At 46.3% G+C, this 20,562-nt stretch overlaps 1 protein-coding gene across 3 annotated transcripts in view; it reads left to right on the top strand.

The window, feature by feature from the left end:
- The first annotated feature begins 264 nt into the window (after positions 1-264).
- The window catches only part of TMEM273 (transmembrane protein 273), a 34,778-nt gene continuing 14,480 nt past the window's right edge, over positions 265-20,562 (top strand). For all 3 annotated transcript variants that reach the window (XM_047073097.1, XM_047073096.1, XM_047073095.1), the window contains exon 1: positions 265-409. In XM_047073097.1, the coding sequence (XP_046929053.1) occupies positions 364-409 (46 nt within the window). In that variant the 5' untranslated portion in view covers positions 265-363. The remainder of the gene's footprint in view (positions 410-20,562) is intronic.

The raw sequence follows: 20,562 nt of genomic DNA, 5'->3' as shown, positions 1-20,562 counted from the left end.
TCCCAGACTTATCGGCCTGGGTCTGTGGGCAAGATTCTGCACCCAGGTGCCCTTCTGTTCCTGTGCTGTGTGTGTGTGGTGGGGGGCAGATCACAGGAGATAGTGTTGGGTGATAACTAGTACCCCAGCGTGCCTCAGTGAGCCCTCACCGTGGGCTTGCTCCCTTCCACCGACTGACAGGGCAAAGGCAACACGCACTTCCCTCAGCCCTGCCCTTCGACAGAGCTGAGAGGAACTGAGCAGCCTCCCCACAAGGCAGCTTCCGCCTTGTCTGTCACGCGGAATGTGGCTTCTGTCCCTCACAGCCTTGGGTCAGACAGCCACAGTGCTTGCTCGGAGGGGAGCCAGGAGCAGAAAGCCAGCATGGGCTCCGGGGCCAGCATGCTGAGAGCCCTCCTCCTTCTCCTAGGTGAGTGAGGAATGCAGAGACAGGGTGGACGTGACTCGTCCATGGCAGGGGTGCCTCAATGAGTGGGAAACTGGGGGAGCATTAGCTCACTGGGGCTCAGTCCCTGAAGCACAGATGAGTCCCTTTGAATAGACAGCTTTTCTCAGTTTGAGACACAAGGCAGTGAAAATGATTTTTGTTTGTTTCCTTCCAGCTGCAACTTACAAAGGCTTCTTCTGGGCCAGAGGGGAACAGGAAAGGGTCATGTGGTAGAAAGAGCTTTGGGCTTGGGACTTAGACCAACCTGGCTTTATTTATTTTTTTTTTTTTTTAATTTTTTTTTTTCAATGTTTATTTATTTTTGGGACAGAGAGAGACAGAGCATGAACGGGGGAGGGGCAGAGAGAGAGGGAGACACAGAATCGGAAACAGGCTCCAGGCTCCGAGCCATCAGCCCAGAGCCTGACGTGGGGCTCGAACTCACGGACCGCGAGATCGTGACCTGGCTGAAGTCGGACGCCTAACCGACTGCGCCACCCAGGCGCCCCCAACCTGGCTTTAAATCATGGCTCCATTGGTACCAAACGGCAGCAAGCTTCTTAGACTCTCTCTCAGTTTCTGAACCAGTAAAATGGGGGATAATAATGCCTAGCTTCCAGAATTGTATGAAAATTAAGCTCCATTTAATTAAGTCAAACCGAAATAATTACATAAAATGAGAAAATGTGGGGATGTAGGTGCTTCTTTATAGTCAGTGGTGAATCAGTCTTATTGGGGAGCGGAGTAGGCTCTTAGTCACCCAGAAGTATCCTGGTTTTTTTAAAGTCATCTTTAGTTCTGTGCATCAAAAGCAGGAAGAAGGGAGAAAGGCAGAGACTAACGGAAAAGTAGGGCCAGATACAGAGGGAGAGATAGAAGACCAGAGAAGCAGACAGGGAGGAAAAAAACAAGAGAGATAGGGACCGAGGCATAGAATGATGATTAGACATGAGATATGTGTAGAGAGAGACAGGGTTGAAAGAGCCATGTGGCCTTGCAAAATTCCCTTTGACGTTAACTGTTATCTCTTAAAAAGGCAACAAAATAGTCCCTCGTCTCCACAAAGATGCTGTTTCTCAGAACTTGCACTGGGTCAAAACTCAAAGGCAAGCAGCCTGTCTTTGGATCTAATCTTCTGTCGGGGAAGCAACAGCCTGTATCCTGGACATGGGCAGTGTTATTCCCACGTCCCTGAAGCCTGCACCCAGCCTGGGAGCGAACAAAGACTTTGGCTTTCTGGGAGCTAGCCTGTCAGTCAGAGAGCCTCAGCATCTATCAGTTTACACATGGAAATGGGCACATGTAACGAGTGGCAGTGGCAGTGAGGGGGTGGCTAGAATCAACAATCAAGAACTCAGAGTGTGTAGGGCAGAAAATGCAAAGTGTGCTCCGTAAAGCGGCAGAAGGTGGCAGATGTTCTAACCTGTGTCTGCTTTTGACCTTACCTAGATATACAAACCAGTGGGTCCTGGGGGAAGGGGGAGGAAGTTAAATTTAAGAAATCCAATGAAAAAAATGTGCGTATTGTACAAACAGGCAGCTTGCTGAAGAAATCCAAACAAACAATACACCTTGAAAATGCTGAAGGTCGCAAATAGTAAAACAAATAGCCACATTTAACATTTTGAGTGCGCTCGATAGGCTGCATACTCCCCTAAACACTCGAGTTAGCTCATTCCATCCCTACGACAGATTTATGAAAGAGGTCCCACCATGATCTGCACTTTATGGATGGGGTTTTAATTCGTTGGCCGAGACATCACAGCCGGTTAGTGTTTTCACATATTATTAGTAGAGAAAGTAGCGTTTTGGAGTGTGTATCTAGCTCTACACCTGCTGAATGTTAATCCTTTTCTGCTATTTACCGGTCCCGGGATGTGAACGGGCTGTTGATCCTTTCTGCTCAGTTTTCTCATCTGTAAGTTGGGGATAATGATTGTACCAATCTCATAGGGCTATTGAGGGAACTCAAGTCTGTTACCACATTTAAAGCATGTACCTGGTATCTGCCATGGGGTGAGCACTCACTGTTGGATATTTGGAACACTACTTGAACCAATTTTCTCAGAAGGCAATTTGACAATACGTAGCAAAGTGTAAGCTGTTCACAATCTTTTATCTGGAAATTCCACCTTCAGGTACTTATCCTGTTGAAATAATAGGATAAAACCTCCCCAAAATATTTAATGGGGTGCTTCAGCACTGCTGACCCCAGTGGAAACCAGAAACAAGTGATTTTCAGTTGGAATCTGGCTAAATCAATTATACTTGAATGTTTCTAATGATATCCAATATGTTTACATAAAAGACACAATTTCCTCGGAACTGACATGGACAGAGGAGAAGTGACAAAGTGACAGTTACAGAGTTATCGTTAGGTAGTTATATTTTGCAATATGTTTGCTTGCCTCTCCAAAAATTGGCTGGAAGTAAATACAGCAAATTGTTAATTGTTTCCTTTTACTCTTTCTAGGAAATAGGATAAGGAGGCATCTTTTAGTTTCTTTGGATTGAAATTTTTCATAATGATCTTATATATATTTTTAATACCAAATAAATTTCTGTGCAACAAAAAAAGCATGATAGCCTGTTGAAAGTTGTAAGAAATAGTGGAGACTTTATGAGAAGCTGGTGAAAGAGATCTTGAGGATTACCGAGTGACACCCTGTAACTGAGGGCAGGTGACCAGGTCGGCCACCCCAGGATGTGTGGGAGAGCTGTGTGTGAGGACTTCTGGGGACATGGTAGGCATCTCTGCCTATAGACTCCAAGGCTTGCATGACTCCAAGGTCAAGGCTTGCATGATCCACTATTCCACCCCCCCCCACCCCCCCGCCCAGAGTAGCTGCAGAGTTTTGGGAAAACCAATTTTCAAGTATTCTAAAACAATTTTTTTTTAATTTTTTTTCAACGTTTATTTATTTTTGGGACAGAGAGAGATAGAGCATGAACGGGGGAGGGGCAGAGAGAGAGGGAGACACAGAATCGGAAACAGGCTCCAGGCTCTGAGCCATCAGCCCAGAGCCTGACGCGGGGCTCGAACTCCCAGACTGCGAGATCGTGACCTGGCTGAAGTCGGACGCTTAACCGACTGCGCCACCCAGGCGCCCCCTAAAACTATTTTTAAAACTGAGATCCATGTAATGAACATATGGACTCAACACCTTGAATTACACATTAAAAACCTCAGCTGGTTGTTTTAGATACATGGATTTGAAGGGAGATAGGTAAATCAACGCATCCATCAGAGAAACAGAATGTCACAAATGGAGTTAATGCCCTTTAGGCTCCCCTCCTCTGTCTGGTTTTCCTCTCTCCTCCAGAGGAAACAGCACCTCTGTACTTCCTTCCTGTGCTGCTTTCTAGGTGTTCAACTTGTGACCTGAATGTCACCACAGCATACTTAACCTGCTGCATTAGCTCCCATTCTGATCACATACATCTGTTTCAACTGCCCACTGGATTCTGATGCAACACTGTATCATAATTTAGTCATACATTCTGGTACTGACAAATTTGGGTTGTTTGTAACTTTTTGCCTCCGTAGCCGATGCTGCAATGGGCCTTTCCATCTTCTAGAACCCTCATTCTTCTGGGAGACAGTCTGGAAGAGGTGTCATTGTCATGGGGATGCGCAATTCTCCCTTTATTGGATGTTGCCAGATTGCTCTCCGTTAGTGAGATCTGGACATCTCTGTCCCTCTACAGATTTAGTAAGATTCAGTATTGTCAGACTTTTCATTTTTTTTGCCTATCGGAGTTGTAAAATATTATCTCCAAGTTTTTAGGTTACATGTTCCTGATTACTAGTGAGAATATGTAATGTATATTTACCAGAGAGCCAGGATTCTTTGTTCTGTAAATTTCTTGTTATTTTTCTTTCGTTATTGGTCTTTTACATATTTTTCACAAATATGCTGTTTCAGTATATTGCTTATCTTTTATTTTGGTGGCGCACTTTGCTCTGCGGAAGTCTCTAAATGTGATACAATCACATTTTTCATTTTTTGACTTTTGGTGTGTTTGGTTTTTCTGTCTTGTCTAAGAATTTGGCTTTTTTTTTTTTTTTTTTACTTTGAAGCATTTGCGTTTTTCACAATTGGACTTTTAATTTGTTTGGAATTTATTTTGTGTGTGGCCTAAACAAAGGATCCAGTTTTACTTTTTGGGGGGTATAAAACATCCATTGTCTCAATATCATTTATTTAACAATCTTTCCTTTCTCTCCTGCTTCGCCATGCTTCTTCTATTTTACACCCATTTAATGAGTGTTTGAACTGTTAATGGGATTCCTATTCTGTGCCACGTTTTACATCTGTCTGTGTTGAGTCATGTCACACTGTTTTATTTACTGTAGCTTATGAATCTTCGTAACTTGTAGGTAAGATCCCTTCTCCTCCTTCTCCTTCATCTGTTTCCCCTCCTTCTCCCCCCGCCCCCTCCTTTTTCTCCCTTTCCCTCTCCCTGGCCCTTTCCCCCTCCTTCTTTGGCATTAAACTCAGCTTTTACTATGTCTTCTCCCTTGCATGTAGAATGCTTTTCTGGAAAGCATCATAACGACCCACTTCCTGAAAGCTGATTCTGAGCATGGTGCCTCGCCCGGCACTTCTATGTAGGTTTCATTTGTTTCTCACAAATTGCCCACAAAGCAGATGCTCTTATCAGCATGCCTATTTCACAGATGAGGAAACTGAGGCACAGAGTGATAAAGTAGCTTACCAGAGGTCACCACAGCAGGTGAGTGGGACTGCTGGAATTCAAATGCAAATATTTTGATGCCAAAAAGCTGTATTTTTAGCTCTAATACCAAACTGCCTCCCAGCTGAGAATAGAAAGTAGTAGTGTCATCATGGAAAACTGACATGACTTTTAAAACTGTTCTTTCAGTCTTCTATTTCAAGATAGTTTCAAACTTAAAGAAAAGTTGTAAGAATAAATCATACAAAGAACACCTATATGATTTGCTGACTTCTTAATCAAATTACGATTTGCTTTATCTTATGTGCTGTCTATAGAGAGATATGTTTATATAAAACAAATTAGTATATATTATATATGTTTATGTGTATATATATATATATATACACACACACATATATGTATATACGCACACACACATATTTAGAGACAGATCTTTTTCTCAGAGCCATTTGAGAGTAAGTTGTATATATCATATTTTTTTAACTTCTAAATACATTAGTGTGTATTTCCTTTTTTTTATGTTTTATTTATTTTTGAGAGAGAGACAACGCGAGCAGGGGAGGGACAGAAACAGAAGGAGACACAGAATCCGAGGCGGGCTCTAGGCTTTGAGCTGTCTGCACAGAGCCCGATGTGGGGCTGGAACCCAGGAACTGTGAGATCATGACCTAAGCCAAGGTCCGATGTCCAACGGACTGAGCCACCCAGGCACCCTGTCAGTGTATATTTCTTAAGAATAGAGACCATCTCTTGCATAACCACAGCATAGTTATCAGGAAAGTTAACATTGACAAAGTCCTTTCACTGTCTCAGTATTTCAGTACACCCACCAATGCCCTTTGTAGCTTTCACTGAGCTCAGCAAAGGACCCAGTGGAGGGGAAGGTGTTACATTTGGTAACCTTGTTTCTTTAGCCTTCTTTATCTGGAACATCGAGACAACCTTTGTCTTTTATGGTTGATATTTTAGAAGCTTCCATCTCCTTTTTTTTCATAGAACATTCCTCATTTTTGAGTTTGCCTGATAGTCTAATGATTTCAGTTATCCATTTCGTGCTAGAAAAAGCATAACTTCTCTTGGGTCCTTCTCAGGGTTTTGCATTTGGAAGCATTAAGATACCTATCTGAGAAAGGCTCATGTACATAATAATAAAAGACTTACAACTAGATTTTGGATTATGTTTGTCACAATTCTAAATAAATTATTTGCCACTTAATTACTAACTGATCCATATTGTTAAATTTTGCTAAAATATTGTTCTAAGAATAGCTATTGATAAGATCTGGTGAAATTTCTAAGGCATTTTCTCAGAGGTTTGCACCTTCCTCTTTAAAAGGCTGCCATATAAAATATTCCTATGGTCTCTAATTCCAACCAAAACGTCAGCCATCTGTCTCTGTTTTAATTCTGTTGGAAAGCACCCGCTGAAATCTATGTATTATTATAATCATGATAATAAAAGAAATACAATATCACTTTAATTATGTTCCAGTGGCTAAAACATTCTTCACTGAAAGAGCCAGAGTTATTGAAGAGAGCAGAGGCTTTTTCCCCCCTTAATTTATAATGAAAAGATGGCAGAGGCCTGGGTAAAGAGAATTAAATTCGTTTTTATCTTACAAGTCAAAGTCATCACTTTATTCCTTGGCTCTTAGTCCCTGAGATCTTTGTAAAAATCTTTCCTGACAGCTTTTCCCCTGTTTCAGATTCCTGCCAACACAATGTTTCAGAGTGAGCAGTGTGTGGATTCCAGGTGGAAAGAATTCTTCACTGCTGGGTTTCTTTTGCTGTGTAACAGTTTACAACAAATGTAACAAAAGAAAATGATACACTAGGGTCACTCAGAAAGGCTGCAGAAGGTGAAGGAAGAAGTCATGACCCCAGAAAGGGGAGGCAAAATGTCTTGATCAAGCAAGAATTCTCTGCATGACTTTTGCCCATTTTCTAACTGGTTTGCTTGGTTTTTCCTTTTCTATTGAATTTTAAGAGTTCTTAATTTGTCTGAACATGAGTCCTTCGTCAAACATGCAACCTGCAAATATTTTCTCCTAGTCTCTAGCTGATCTCTTCATCCTCTCCACAGAGTTCTTCACACAGCAAAAGTACTTAATTTTAAGTAAGTCTAATTTACTGATATTTTTTCTCTTATGGATCATGCTTTTGATATCCCATTTGAGAAGCTTTCACCATGCACACCCTAAGTCTCCAAGACTTTATTTTACGTTTTCTTTTAAAAGTTGTCAACTAAAAAATAGAATAGAATAGAATAGAATAGAATAGAATAGAATGAAAATAAAAACAAAAATAAAAGCCTTGATTTGGGGCCTCAGAATTGCAATTCAGGAAACACAGGTTTGGGCAGCAATCCAAATAGCTTCCCTCCAGGGGACAGAAGTCAAGGGTGTCTAAAGACAAAGGGAATGCTTATACGTTGTTTACAAAGAATTTCCATTGCTGTCGGCAATAGAAAAGTAATCTTGACTGAATATAATTGGTTACTAAGCTATCGCTGAACAATCTCTTACCATATATAGCAGGTGGGTAGGTGTTCAGGCTGAGTCCTTGCAATATTTGCAGCTTGGCCCAATTCAAGAGTTCATGGTTCTACCCGGTGAGGATGTACATAAGCCCCATCTCCTTCATGGCCTCTTGGTTCCCTTTAAAAATCCCTTGACATAAATCACCCCATTTCCACTTCACCTTTCACAAAATTATATAGTTTTATATTTTATATTTAAATCTATGGGCCGTCCAGAGTTATTTGTGAATTTAGCTCAGGATGCTTAATTGGTGTTGTTATTGCTGCCTGTAGATATTCAATTGCCCCAGAACTATTGGTGGGAAAAACCATCCTTCCTCTGTTGCATTGATTTTGCTCCCTTGTCAGAAATCGGTTGATCATACTTCTATGGACTATTTCTGGGTCGTATTTTCTTTTCCATTGGTATATGGGTCTGTCCCTCTGCCAGTACCACACAGTCTTGATTTCTGTAGGTATATATGTTTCAAGATGGTACCCTTACTTTTCAAAAAAAAGTTTTTTAGCAATTCTATTTCTTTTACCTTTCCATGTAAATTTTAGAATAATCTTATCTATTTCGACAAAAGAATCTTGCCAGGATTTTGATAGGAATTACATTAAATCTATAAATCAATTTGGGGAGATTGGACATTTTTGTTATGTTGTGTTTTCCATGAATTCCGTTTATATTTCCATTTGTTAAGATTCTTTATTTCTCTCATTACTGTTGTGGATTTTTTTTTAATGTTTATTTATTTATTTTGAGAGACAGAGAGAGAGAGAGCGAGCTGGGGAGGGGCACAGAAAGAGGGAGAGAAAGAGAAAATCCCAAGCAGGCTCTTTGCTGACATCAAGGAGCCTGACGTGGGGCCCAAACTCACTAACCATGAGATCATGACTTGAGTTGAAATCAAGAGTTGGACGCGTAGCCTCCGGAGCCACCCAGTCACCCCTGTTGTGGAATTTCTAGTATGTGAGACCTGTACATGCATTATTAGACTTATACCTAAGTATTTTGGGGGGGAGTGATAGTACGTTGTGTTGTATGTGAATTTGCTCTTTCTATGTGTAATTGTTGATATGTAGACGTGTAATTGATTCATGTATGTCGATCTCGTATTCTGCCACTTTAACGAAATCTCTTATTAATTCTAGATGTTAGTTTTTAGATCCCTTGCAATTCTGTATATAGATCAAGATCTGCAAATGGTCTTATTTCTGCCTTTCTGAATGGTATGCTTTCTGTTTCTGTTTCTTGCCTTATTGGACGGCTGGAACTTCCAGTCCTTTATTGAACAGGTGGGGTGATGGCAGATTGTTTGTTCTTGATGTTAGTGGGAAAGCGTCTTGCTTCTCACTATTAAGTAAGATGTTACTTGCAGGGTGTTGTTTTGTTGTTGTTGTTGTTTTTTTGTTGTTGTTTTTTTATAGTTTCTTAGTTAAGTTGAAGACGTTTCCTTCTCTTCCTAGTCTTCCAAATATTCTTTCATGAGTGGCTGTAGAACTCTATCAAATACATTTCCCACATCGCTTGACATGATCATGTGATTTTATTCTTCAGCTTGTTAATATGGTGGATTACATTGGTGGATTTTGGAATATCCAACTAGCCTTGCATCCCTGAATAGACTCCATTTGGTCACGCTGTATAGTTCCTTCATTTTGCTGAATTCTACTTGATAACATTTTGGAAAGGCTATTTGAATCTATATTCATGAGGGATACTGGTCTGTAGTTTTCTTTTTTCCCCCCGCACCATTTTTTCTCTGGTTTTGATGTTTAAGTATTGTTGTTTCATAAAATGAATTAGGAAGTGTTCCCTCCTCTTCTATTTTCTGGATGGGATTTGTGTATAAATGATGTATGTGTTTCTTTAAATGTTTGCTAGGATTCTCCCCTGAAACTGTCTGGGCCTGCAGATTTCTTTTTGGGGGGTTGCAGATTATGAATTCAATTTCCTTAATAGTTACAGGGCTGTTCACAGTATCTGTTTCATATTGGGTGAGTTGTGACAGCTTGTACTTTTTGAGGAATTAGTCCATTTTATCTAAGTCACCTAGTTTTTGTGTGTAGAGTTGTTCACAATATTTCCTTACTATCCTTCTGATGTCTACATGGTCTGCAGTGATATCCCTGTTTAACTTCTGATACCGGTAATTAGCGTCATCCCTCCTTTTTCCTTTGTCAGCCTTGCTGGAGGTTTGTCAGTTTGTCAAAGAACTGTTTTTGGGTTTTTTTCCCCATTGATTTTCTCTATTATTTTTCTGTTTTAATTTCACTGATCTATTTTTCTAAAAAAATTTTTAGTGTTTATTTTTGAGAGAGAGAGAGAGAGAAAGAGCGTGAGCAGGGGAGGAACAGAGAGAGGAGGAGACACAGAATCTGAAGCAGGCTCCAGGCTCTGAGCTATCAGCACAGAGTCTGATGTGGGGCTCGAACTAGTGAACTGTGAGATCATGACCTGAGCCAAAATCAGACATTTAACTGACTGAGCCACTCAGGTGCTCCTCAATCTCATTGATTTCTGCTCTTATCTTTATTATTTACTTCCTTCTGCTTCTTCTAGCTTTATTTTGATGTTCTTCTGGTTTCTTCAAGTGGGATATTAGATTATTGTTTGAAGACTTTTCCTCTTTTCTCATGTAAACATTTATGATATAAATTGCCCTCTCAGCACTGCTTTAGCTGCAACTTACAAACCCCGATATGTGTGTCTTCATTTTCATTTGATAAATAAATATTTTTTAATGTTTATTTATTTTTGACAGTGAGAGAGAGACAGAGCATGAGCAGGGGAGGGGCAGACAGAGAGGGAGACACAGAATATGAAGCAGGCTCCAGGTTCTGAGCTGTCAGCACAGAGCCCAACGCAGGGCTTGAACTCACAAATCGTGAGATCATGACCTGAGCCGAAGCCGGACGCTCAACTGACTGAGCCACCCAGGCGCCCTGGTAAATAAATACTTTGATTTCCCTTGGGACTTGCTTTTTGACCCATGAATTATTTAAAGTATTGTTGGTTTCCAAGCATTTGGAAAATTTCCTGTTATCTTTCTACTGTCAATTTCTAGTTGAGTTCATTGTGATCACACGTTGTATCATTTAAATTTCTCTAATTTAGTTGAGGTTTGATGCAGGATATAGTCTAGATATCTTGGTGTATCTTACAGAAGGGCTTGAAAGAATGCCTATTCTGCTGGTGTTGGGTCCTATTGTTTGATAGTGTCGTTGAATTCTTTTCATATCATCATTAATTTTTTGTCTAGTTGTTCTACCACTTGTTGAGAGAGGGTTATCGAAGCCTTGATTGATTGATTGATTGATTGATTTTTAATGTTTATTTTTAAGAGAGAGAGAGAGACAGAGTGTGAGCAGGGGAGGGGTAGAGAGAGAGGGAGATACAGAATCCGAAGCAGGCTCCAGGCTCTGAGCTGTCAGCACAGAGCCCGATGCGGGGCTCTGACCCACAAACCATGACATCATGACCTGAGCCGAAGCTGTATGCTCAACCAACTGAGCCACCCAGGTGCCCCGATCGAAGTCTTTAACTCTAATTGTGACTCTGTCTATTTTTCCTTTCAGTGTTATAAGTTTTTGTTTCACATATTTTGTAGCTCTGCTGTTTGATTATAGATATTTAGGATTACTATGTCTATTTGTTGGATCGACTCTTTTATAATTATGTAATGTAATAAAATGTCATGTAATATCTCTGGCCCTAATAATTTCCTTTGCTCTGAAATTTATCTGATATTAATATAACTGATGCCTCTTTTCTTTTTGCTAATGCCTGCATTTCTTCTGCCATTCTTTTACTTTCAACCTATCTATATCATGTTTGGGGTGAGTTTCTTGTAGACAGAATGTGGCTCAATCATTTTTTATTTAGACTTTATGTTTTTAACTGGTCCACGTTTACAATTTACATTGTTATGTTACAGCCTTCAGTCTGCCACTTTATATTGCGATTTCTCCTTGTTCTCTTTGTTTCATTTCTCTTTTCCCTACCTTCCTGTATGTTACTGGAACATCTTTTAGAATTCTATTTGATTTGTCTGTAGTGTTTTTGAACATATTGCTTTTCATAGCCTTTTTAGTGGTTGCTGTAGGTATTACATTATGTATACATAACGTATCACCATCTATTGTTGTCAACATTTTCACAGTTCAAGTGAAAAGAGGCAATTGTGTCTCTGTCCCTTTCTTCAATATTTCCTCTACAGACACTGAGAACTACAATAGACGTGTTATTTTTTAGCCTGAACTGTCACACATAATTTAGAAATCTTAGAGGAGAGCGAAAGTCTGTTTTATTGACTCATATTTTTAGGAGCTGTGGCAGCCACACTGTGACCTCAGGCCACATGCTGTGTCCAGCGGGGCTCCCAAGGTCCTCAGCCACTTTGCCTTCTTCTCTACACCTTTTAGGATTTTCTTATGTTTGTTTTCGTGTAACATCTAGGCTTTAAGCTATACTTAATGAGAGGAATAGGGAAAAGTGAGCCTATTCTAGTTTGCATTCCAGAGATGGGGGCCTGAAATGAGTTTTTAAGAGGCCTGGCAGATGGGTGATTTGGAGGAAGCTCTTTGGGGAGGGGCCTGAGATACTTAACATCTCTCAAACATACGGCACTGATCTAGGGGATCCTGAGGGGAGAAACATGCCTCATGGGGTAAGGGCGGTTGGGGTGACCTCAGCACAGTGCCTGCTGGGAATTGCCCGTGGTCCTTGCACCCTGGACGGAAGCTGGCCCGGCTGGCACACAGATCAGCAGACTTTTTCACTCACTTCCAAATTAAACCACTTGTGCTTCCTCCTTAAAGTCACCGTAAGCATCTCTGTCACATCCAGACCCTCATTTATCCTCCAGAATTGCTTGAACTGCTCCTTTTATTAAATTTGATTCCATTAAATAAGGGGCTAATGGTTCTCAGTAAGATGAACTGGCTTTCTCTCTCCTGCTCATCTGAACAAAACGGATGAGCAGCTGGGGAATTTCTGCCTGGAATCTGGCTGTACCCCCTCAGAAACCTAGGCAAACCTTTGGGCCGTGTTGTCAATGAGCTGCTGTCCAGGGGAAGAGGTGAAAGGTGTGGAGCTGGGCTTCTGGGCCACCGTGCTGTCCTGGGACACATGGACACTGGGGCTTTCTCTTTCATTAAGCAAATATTGATCTCTGTCAGGCTCTGCTGCAATACAACGTCAGGCCCCTGTCTGAAGGAACTGACAGTCTATAGGAAGGACAGTCGCAATGTGGTATGTTAAGTGCTGAGATGAAGGAAACACGGAGGAAACCAGAGAAGAAACCTCTGTTCCGAACTGGGGTGTTGGGAGGTCTTCCTGGAGGAGGAGACTTACTGAGTGAGAGTTGATCGTGTACGTGCCTGCCTGGCTAAAATCCTTTAACAGATTCCTGCTGCTGCCAGGACAGGCCCAAGCGTTTACTGTGTCCACAGGCCCTCCTCAGCCCCATCACGTGCATCACCCCATGCTTTTGCGCCCCAGCCCCCTGGGATATCTGTCAAGTTCCGTTCTTGAAGCCTCCTCATGAGTCACCTGCTCTGTGTGGGATTCGTGCTGCTGCTCCTAGAGCCCTGGAGATGCTCCCTCACAGATCTCCTCACAATCCTAATCGCATATCTGCCTTCCTGTGTGCCTGTTTGGGATCTCGTTCCCCCGCGGTGCTCTGACTTCTTTGGGGGCAAGGATCTGGTCTCTCCAGGCCACCGCCCAGCACACGCCCCGCACCAGCACTTGTTGGTGAGTTGATTGGTGCATGAAGCGAAACTTCAGCTTCCAGGAGCCAGTCTGCAGGAACTGGGTGCAGGAACGGGGTGCGGGAACCAATCTGGTTGGGACAGGAAGGATGGAGCTCTGAGAAGAGAGGGAAGCCCTTGCTGAGGCAGGAGGGGGAGGGCAGCTTGGCCTGGAGGGGAATACTGGGTGAGGCTGAGCAGTGAGCACAGGCTAGTGGAGGAGGGCTTGGTGAGCCACGGGGAGGAAGGTGAGGCTTATCTCGCAGGGCATTTGCTGCAGCTGGAGGAAGAGCCTGCCGGCTGCGGTGCGGCGGGTGGGTCGGCTGTAGGCAACCCTCCTGGGAGAGAGAAGACAGGCTGGATTTGTCTAGGGCCACACCAGCAGGGTCTGCCGGCTTGTAGGCCACATTGCACGCCTCATACCCACTTCCCCATTGGAAGCGGCATGTGACCTGAGGTGTTGGCATCCGTCATGGCTTGTGGCTGGCCCGTGACGAGCCTCACAGAAGACAGTGTTGGTGGGAGCTGACCCAGAGAAGTCTCTGGAGATACTCAGAGAACAGAGATCCCCCCCACACCGCGGATGAGCCCTACTCATTGAGCCACACATGACATGTTGAGAAACTGTCCAGCCTGTGTGCTGGTGTGAGTCCCTTTCCTGGAGCCAGGCTGACCCAGACTCAAACCCTAAGGCTCTCCTATTCAGTCATGTGACCCTGAGATGGCCCTGACCTGCTGGGGCTTCCTGGAGAAATGAGGGCCATGGACCCCAGGAGAGAGGTCCCTGTCCCCACTCCGGCTGTAAAGGGCCCCCATATCACACATATATTCAGATACAAAGCCTTTTTTTTTTTCTTTTTGGTGTTATAAAGTGTTTTCAAAGTTCAGGAACTGGGTCAGCACACATTCATATGGGAGGGGGACTTGTGTGTGCACCAGGCGGCCCAAAGGGGGGGTGGTGTGTCCAGAGAGGAAACCTAGCCTTGTGGGGGCCTGGAAACTAGACGGCAAGGGAGGGGCTGCTTTTATTTCAGTGACCAACAGGCACTCCTTGGCGGATAACCAAGAAATCTCACTTCCTTCCTCCACTTGGCAAGCTAGTTTGGGAGGCATGCCTCAGCGCTGGCCAGAAGTCCAGGAAGGAAAGCAAGGTGTTGGGGAGGAGGCCGCTGGGAAGGCTGACTGGGCCAGGCCCTGTCATGAGTCCTGCAGGGTCCTGGCATTGCAGGAGACCCAGGCCGGGCCCCACATCCTTCTGTTCTGCCCAGAAGACCAGCTAGCCTTCAGGCCCTCAGCAGGGAAGCACTTTCCCCTGGGAAAGGTAACCCATGGGGAGTGGACAGCAGGACCCTCAGGAGCACGTGGGCTGGGCCATGCGTGGCTGGATCTTGAACTCTTAATTATTTAGACTTGTGGCATGCCCTCGGCCCTGCAAATTTTAAGGAGTTTTCTTGAAAAACAAATGCCCAGCACAGACCCTGGCCCACAATAGGGCTCAGAGAACCTCTGTCCTGGTGGATGGAGGCAGGTGGTGTGGTATATTGCTAAGCTCCTGTGGCTCCTGTGTTGCTTGGGTGTTGCTGTTTCTGCTGCAGTGTCATGGCCCTTTCCCCGTGGACCAGGCCAGCTGTCGTCCCACACCCCGCCCCCTGGGCACACGCTTCCCTCCGCCGGGTCCCTGAGGACTGCAGAGCGGAGCTTCTCAGAGGCTGAAGAGCACAGTATGAATATTGCATGAATAATAATAACCCCACCACTTAGCGGTTATGCAGCGTTTTCCCCGTCCACAATACTTTACCATCATTAATTAGTTATTCTGCACTGCTTCCAGCCTCCCCGCGCTCTCTGAAAAGGCACTCTTGCAAACGGGCCTTCTCTGGTCTGAAGCCCCAAGGTTGAGTGGGTGGGCGGTCCCCCACCTGGAATCATACAGCCTTCTGGAGGCTTCTGCTCGGCTCTGCCACTTCTGATAACGTTGATGGGGACGACAGTCTCCTTTCTGACCTGAGTTTCTGCCTAGAGCTGCTTTCTGGTACGCTCTGCCCCCCCCCCATCTTCCACAGCCTCTAGGAAAGTCGAGAACCCCATCTCAAGTGGGTGGCTGAGGGCCTGTGCAGGAAGGTTCCCTCCTGCACCTCGGTTGGTGCCCACACACCTTCAGGGGATCCCTGCAACGCCATCTGTGTCGTTCGGCAGGCTTCCTGTGGTCAGCCCTGTTGCAGAGGGGCCACCGAGCTGGGAGTCAAGTCACGCCTGGCCCAAGGCCACTGGCTGAGCAGTAGCAGAATGGAAACTCCGATTTTCTGGTTCCAAGTATCATTCCTTTCCACCCACCATGCATTCAGTCATATGACGCTTTCGTGCTCCCACAGAGACATTCAAAGATGGACCAACCCCCTCAACCAGCATGTGTAGGGTTAGCCGGGTGTTCCCACAGTGGGCCCACTGGGCCCGCCTTCCCCGGACAACACCACCCACCCCACCAGGGCAGCCTGAAGCTCCTCCTGGCTTCCAGCACTTCTGGCTCCTTCAATGTTTCAGCAGCAACCCTGCCTGGTGTGATAGCGTTTGATGTCACCACCTGCTGGCCAGCATGGACTTGGGACACCCTGGGGGGCTTGCCCTTTGGGAGTGCTTCTCATTCTTGGCGTGCCCTTGTCCTTGGTTCTACCTTGGGCCGAGGCCGGCTCCCGGCCTCCAGTCCCTCCATTAGCCTGGAAAGGTATTGATCAGTTTGGCTTCTTTAGCTGAGTGTTTTAATCCCCGTGTGTGAATCTTTAAGAATTAATTAGCAAAGATTGCTCAGGAAAAACAAAGTAGGCACAAGTTTCGATACTGTCTGGTCACCCACCAGTATTGTTTTCCTCTTAATTAGGATGCTATTTCTAGAAGCTGGAGGTATTTTCCCTTGTGTTTTGTAGCCTCGGGTCAGCCCCTCTTTCTTCCTGTTGGCCTCCAGACTCTAGTTCCTGCTCATTGTGGCTTTGTCCTGTCCCTTTCTCATCCTCTGGAGAACCCCGAGAGCCTCAGTTTACCCCCTTGCTGCTCTGACTCGCTGAGCTGCCTTCTCCATTCCCAAGCCCTGGCTCCCCCTCCGGCCTTTTGGCCTTTGCTGGTGCCTTTTCCTCTGCGTGGACACCTTCCCCTTGCCTGGTTCCACTACATGGCCGCCCCCACCCCCAGCCCCTGTCTTCACTAGGTCCTACTTGTCCTTTCGTTTTTAATTTAAATAATGTGTGCTCCAAGGGCCTTCTCGGACTCCCCTGGGCTGGGGTACTCCCCCCCTTTATCCCCCCCCCCACGCCTCTGTGATCTGCCTGGATGGTTGTGGCTGCTTGCTTCCTTGTGTTCCTGGGACCCCATGCGAGGAATTCCCCACTCTGCAGGCGCCAGGGCGCAGGCTGCAGCCTCAGTGCTGAGCTGGGTTTGCCGAGCTGGTGGTCTGACTCCTGTGCCCTCTGGTCGGGGTCAGAGGCCCCCCCTTGGAGCTGTCTTTGCTCAGCTGTCCTCTCTCCTCAGCTTTCCTTTTACTTTCTATCTCTGGAACCTGCAGGCTCTGGCAGGTGTGGGCTCTGCCCCGGGTCTGGGAGCTTTCATGGGAAAGGAGGAACGCCTCAGCCCTGGGAGAGGAGCGGCCGAGTCCTGATTACTTGGAGCTGGTAGCTGCAGTCAGTCTAACAAGATGGGGAAAGGGTATTGAGGAAGAGCAGTTTCCGGTGGTTCCTGAGCTTGTGAACAGGGAGCCTAAGGTTTCTGCAAATCCAGAGCTGTGTCAGAGGAAGGCTCTAGACCTCAGCACACACCCAGCCGCCGCCTGTAGCTGGAGCGCTCCACACCCAGGCTAACTCAGAGCTTCTCCGGTGTTCCCGTTTGGGAGAGGACAGAAGCCTTCCTCCCACATTCAGACCTCATGTGCTTAATTCGTAGCATCAAACAGCCCCCTGGAGGAGTGAAACGGCCAGGACCACCTGCCTGGTCTTTCTGAAAAGTGCACCCATCCACGAGCTCTGTGGAAAGGAAGGGGTACCAAACACCCACAAGCACCGAACCAGCTCAGCTAGAGAAACACACCTTGTGTTCTGCAGGCCCCCTGAGATCAGCTTACATTTCAGGGAGGCTCAGGACAAACGGGCAGAAAGAAAGACGCTGTCTCACTGAGTCCTTTCTACACATTCGGGTCTTATGTCCCCATTTTTGGATGAGAAAAGGGAGGCCCAGGTTCAAACTGTGTGTGAAAAATATTTGGACTCTTCCCTTTCCATTTGCACTTCCAATTCCCGTTCTGACCCTTTCTCCCAGTGGAATCCTGGCTGCACTTTACTTGGTCTGGGCTCTCGGGCAGGAAAGACAGAGGCATCCACAGCAACAGTAGCCATGTGTGTTTCATGTGTGTTCCACATACGATTTGTGTGTTTCGTGTCTGTTCCATGAGTGTTTCCCGTCTCAGGGTTGCAGGAGCAAAAGTCACTTGTTTCTCCTTGGCTGAGCGTTTCTTCCCTCTGAGCCGTCATTATCACTTAGTCCCAGATACTCAGTCTTATCACTTGAAGCCACTTCTGGTTTCATGTTCAGTGGTTTTGAGGGTCACTTCCCAGAGAGCTCAGAGTTCTCTCCTTCCATCTTCTCTGCATCTCACGGGAAGAGAATCTGAGTTCTGAGGAATCTCACATATCATCCTGAAGGGGGTCCTTTGTTGCCACAGAACAACCTGCTGGGCAGTGTGAGTGGAGCAGGTGCAGAGGTGTGACAAGGTGGCAGAGGTGATCCTGAACAAATGAAGAGAATGGGGACTTCCTGAAGAGGTGGTTTTGTGCTACATCTTTTTTTTTAATGTTTATTTATTTTAGAGACAGAGAGAGAGAGAGAGAACACACGTGCGAGTGAGTGGGAGAGGGGCAGAGAGAGAGGGAGAAAGAGAGAGAATCCCAAGCAGGCTCCAGGCTCCACACCGTCGGTGCAAAGCCTGACATGGGGCTTGAACCCACAAACTGTGAGGTGATGACCTGAGCCAAAGTCGGACGCTCAGCCGGCTGAACCACCCAGGCGCCCCTGTGCTAAGTCTTGAAGGATAAGTAAGAGCATTCCGTGGGAACAAGGAAGCTGTTGCATCAAAGACAGCAGCATGTGCAGTGGCTGCTTTGCTTGCTGATCCTGGTTGGGTTTATTAGAGGCTGGGGTGTGAGCAACTTGTTCACCGCCAGCCTCCTCTACTCGCCTCCCTGCCTTGCCAACCTGATTTCCAATGATGCTCTATGAAGGACCTGCCACCCCAGTCATCAGGAGTCTTCTGATGGCAGGTGACAGTTACTTAGCTTGGATTAGATTAAGATAAAGAAAGTGTTTCCTTACTGAGGTGACTGAAAAGTCAAGAACAGGTGTTTCAGGCACAGTTGGATTCAGGCCCTCAAAAGGTGTCTTTAAGACTTGGTCTCAGCTTGACCCTCTTCTGTGGGGGCTTCAATCCTAGCAGATTCTCTCCATCCAGTGGGCCCCCCCTCAGCCCCACAGTTACCAATTCCAGAAGGTACTCCCGTTTCTCCATATTTCCCTCCAAGCCCCAGAGTTGAGTCTTACTGGCCTGAATTGGTTCACCTGCTCCACCCCTCAACCAATCACTGCTGACAGGAAGATGGAATATGCTAATTAATCAGGTAGGGTTCATGCATCCATCCTGGGGCCAGCCCTGGGCGAATCACGTGGAGGTGGTTCCCAAAGGAATGCCAAGGTACTGCCAGCAGCTGAGGGGTCGGAGCGGGGGTGTGCAGGCGACACAGCAGGTGTCCATTCTGCACACCTCCATTTAGACTTCCAGGTAGTGGAGACGGAGGTTTGCAGGAAGTGCTGGACATCGCCTTTGACCCTCCGATTTTTCTTTTTGTCTCCCTTGTCACTCTGTGAGCTCCTTTATGGGGCACAAGTGTCTGGGGTTGCTCTTGGATGCCCTACCCAGAGCACACTGCAGGCACTTCATGCCTATGTGTAGACTGTGTTAGGAGATGATGGATGCCTGTCTCGACATTTGAAACCCCTTCCCTGGCTGGGGATGTTAGGATGAGATCTAAAGTTAGGAGCCATTCTGCAATATTTAAGTTCCAGGATGAAAATGACCAGGCATCCATTGACAAACACTGAGGGCAGCTTCTGTCTATTTTTAGTTCAGTTACTTATAGAACAACATCTGAGTTCTCGCACACCCACTACCCCACAACGGGAACCACATAGCCTGATCCTGCCCAAATAAGGGTGGTGAAGAGTGCCAGCCCCCACTGAGGGCGGGCCCAACAGGTGACATGGACAGCGCAGGAGGTCTAGACGTCAGGGACGGGCTCTCAGTGGGTCAGATTCCAACTGAATGGGGCAGAGCCCTGCTGTACCCTTAGCTCACTCTCAGAGAGCAGCCCTCTTGCTGCCTTCCCCTGAAGGCTCCCCTCTCACATCCCAGGGGAGGGGACCCAGGGAGCCTCAAGGTCTCAGGACCATTTCCTTCCCGTTTGGAAACCACTTGCAGAAGCAGACCGTGCTCTGCATGACTGAGGTGGGAGGAGATGCAGAGAAGAGGGCTGGAGGCTGGCTATTTCGGCGGGGAGGGATATCGTCCTCCAGAGGCATGTTCAAATGGGGCAGGCGGAGGAAGCAGGGACCTGGACAAGTGTAGCCTCACGTGTGTGTCTTGGCAAGAGCACCTGGGCACACAGGAAGACTGTGAGGGTGGAGACCCATCTAGAGGCAGCCCCCTGCTCTCTGTGCTAGGTGGCAGCAAGGGCTGGGCTCCGGGACCTCTGCTCCTGACCCCTGCGCCTGCTTCAGTGTGGGCAGTCCCGGGAGTGCTGGCAGTCAATTCAGATGTGACCAGCACTGTGCCCACTACCGCCTGGCAAACCGGTCAACACAGCCCCTGTGTGCCCCCAGGGAGACTGGCCTTGGTACGGCCAGCCCCTGCTCAGTCCCCTTGGACTCTCCCCTGGGTTGGAGAGTCGGTCCTCTGGATGCTAACCTTCCTCTTCCTGCTTGCAAGAGAACCCAGAGAATTCCAGCAGAGAATGTGCCCGGCAGCTTCCTCCTGGGGCTCGCACAGGTCTCAACGCAGGGGCACGCTGGAAGCCTCTGGCTGTGCTGCTAGGCCCATCCATCCTCCAGCTGCTTTGCAGAGTCAGGG

Source organism: Lynx rufus, unplaced genomic scaffold (assembly GCF_022079265.1).
Source record: "Lynx rufus isolate CCGP_SWC_20201006 ecotype Redwood Valley unplaced genomic scaffold, mLynRuf1.p SCAF_11, whole genome shotgun sequence".
Lineage (NCBI taxonomy): Eukaryota > Metazoa > Chordata > Mammalia > Carnivora > Felidae > Lynx > Lynx rufus.
This window is presented reverse-complemented; position numbering and strand designations above follow the sequence as displayed.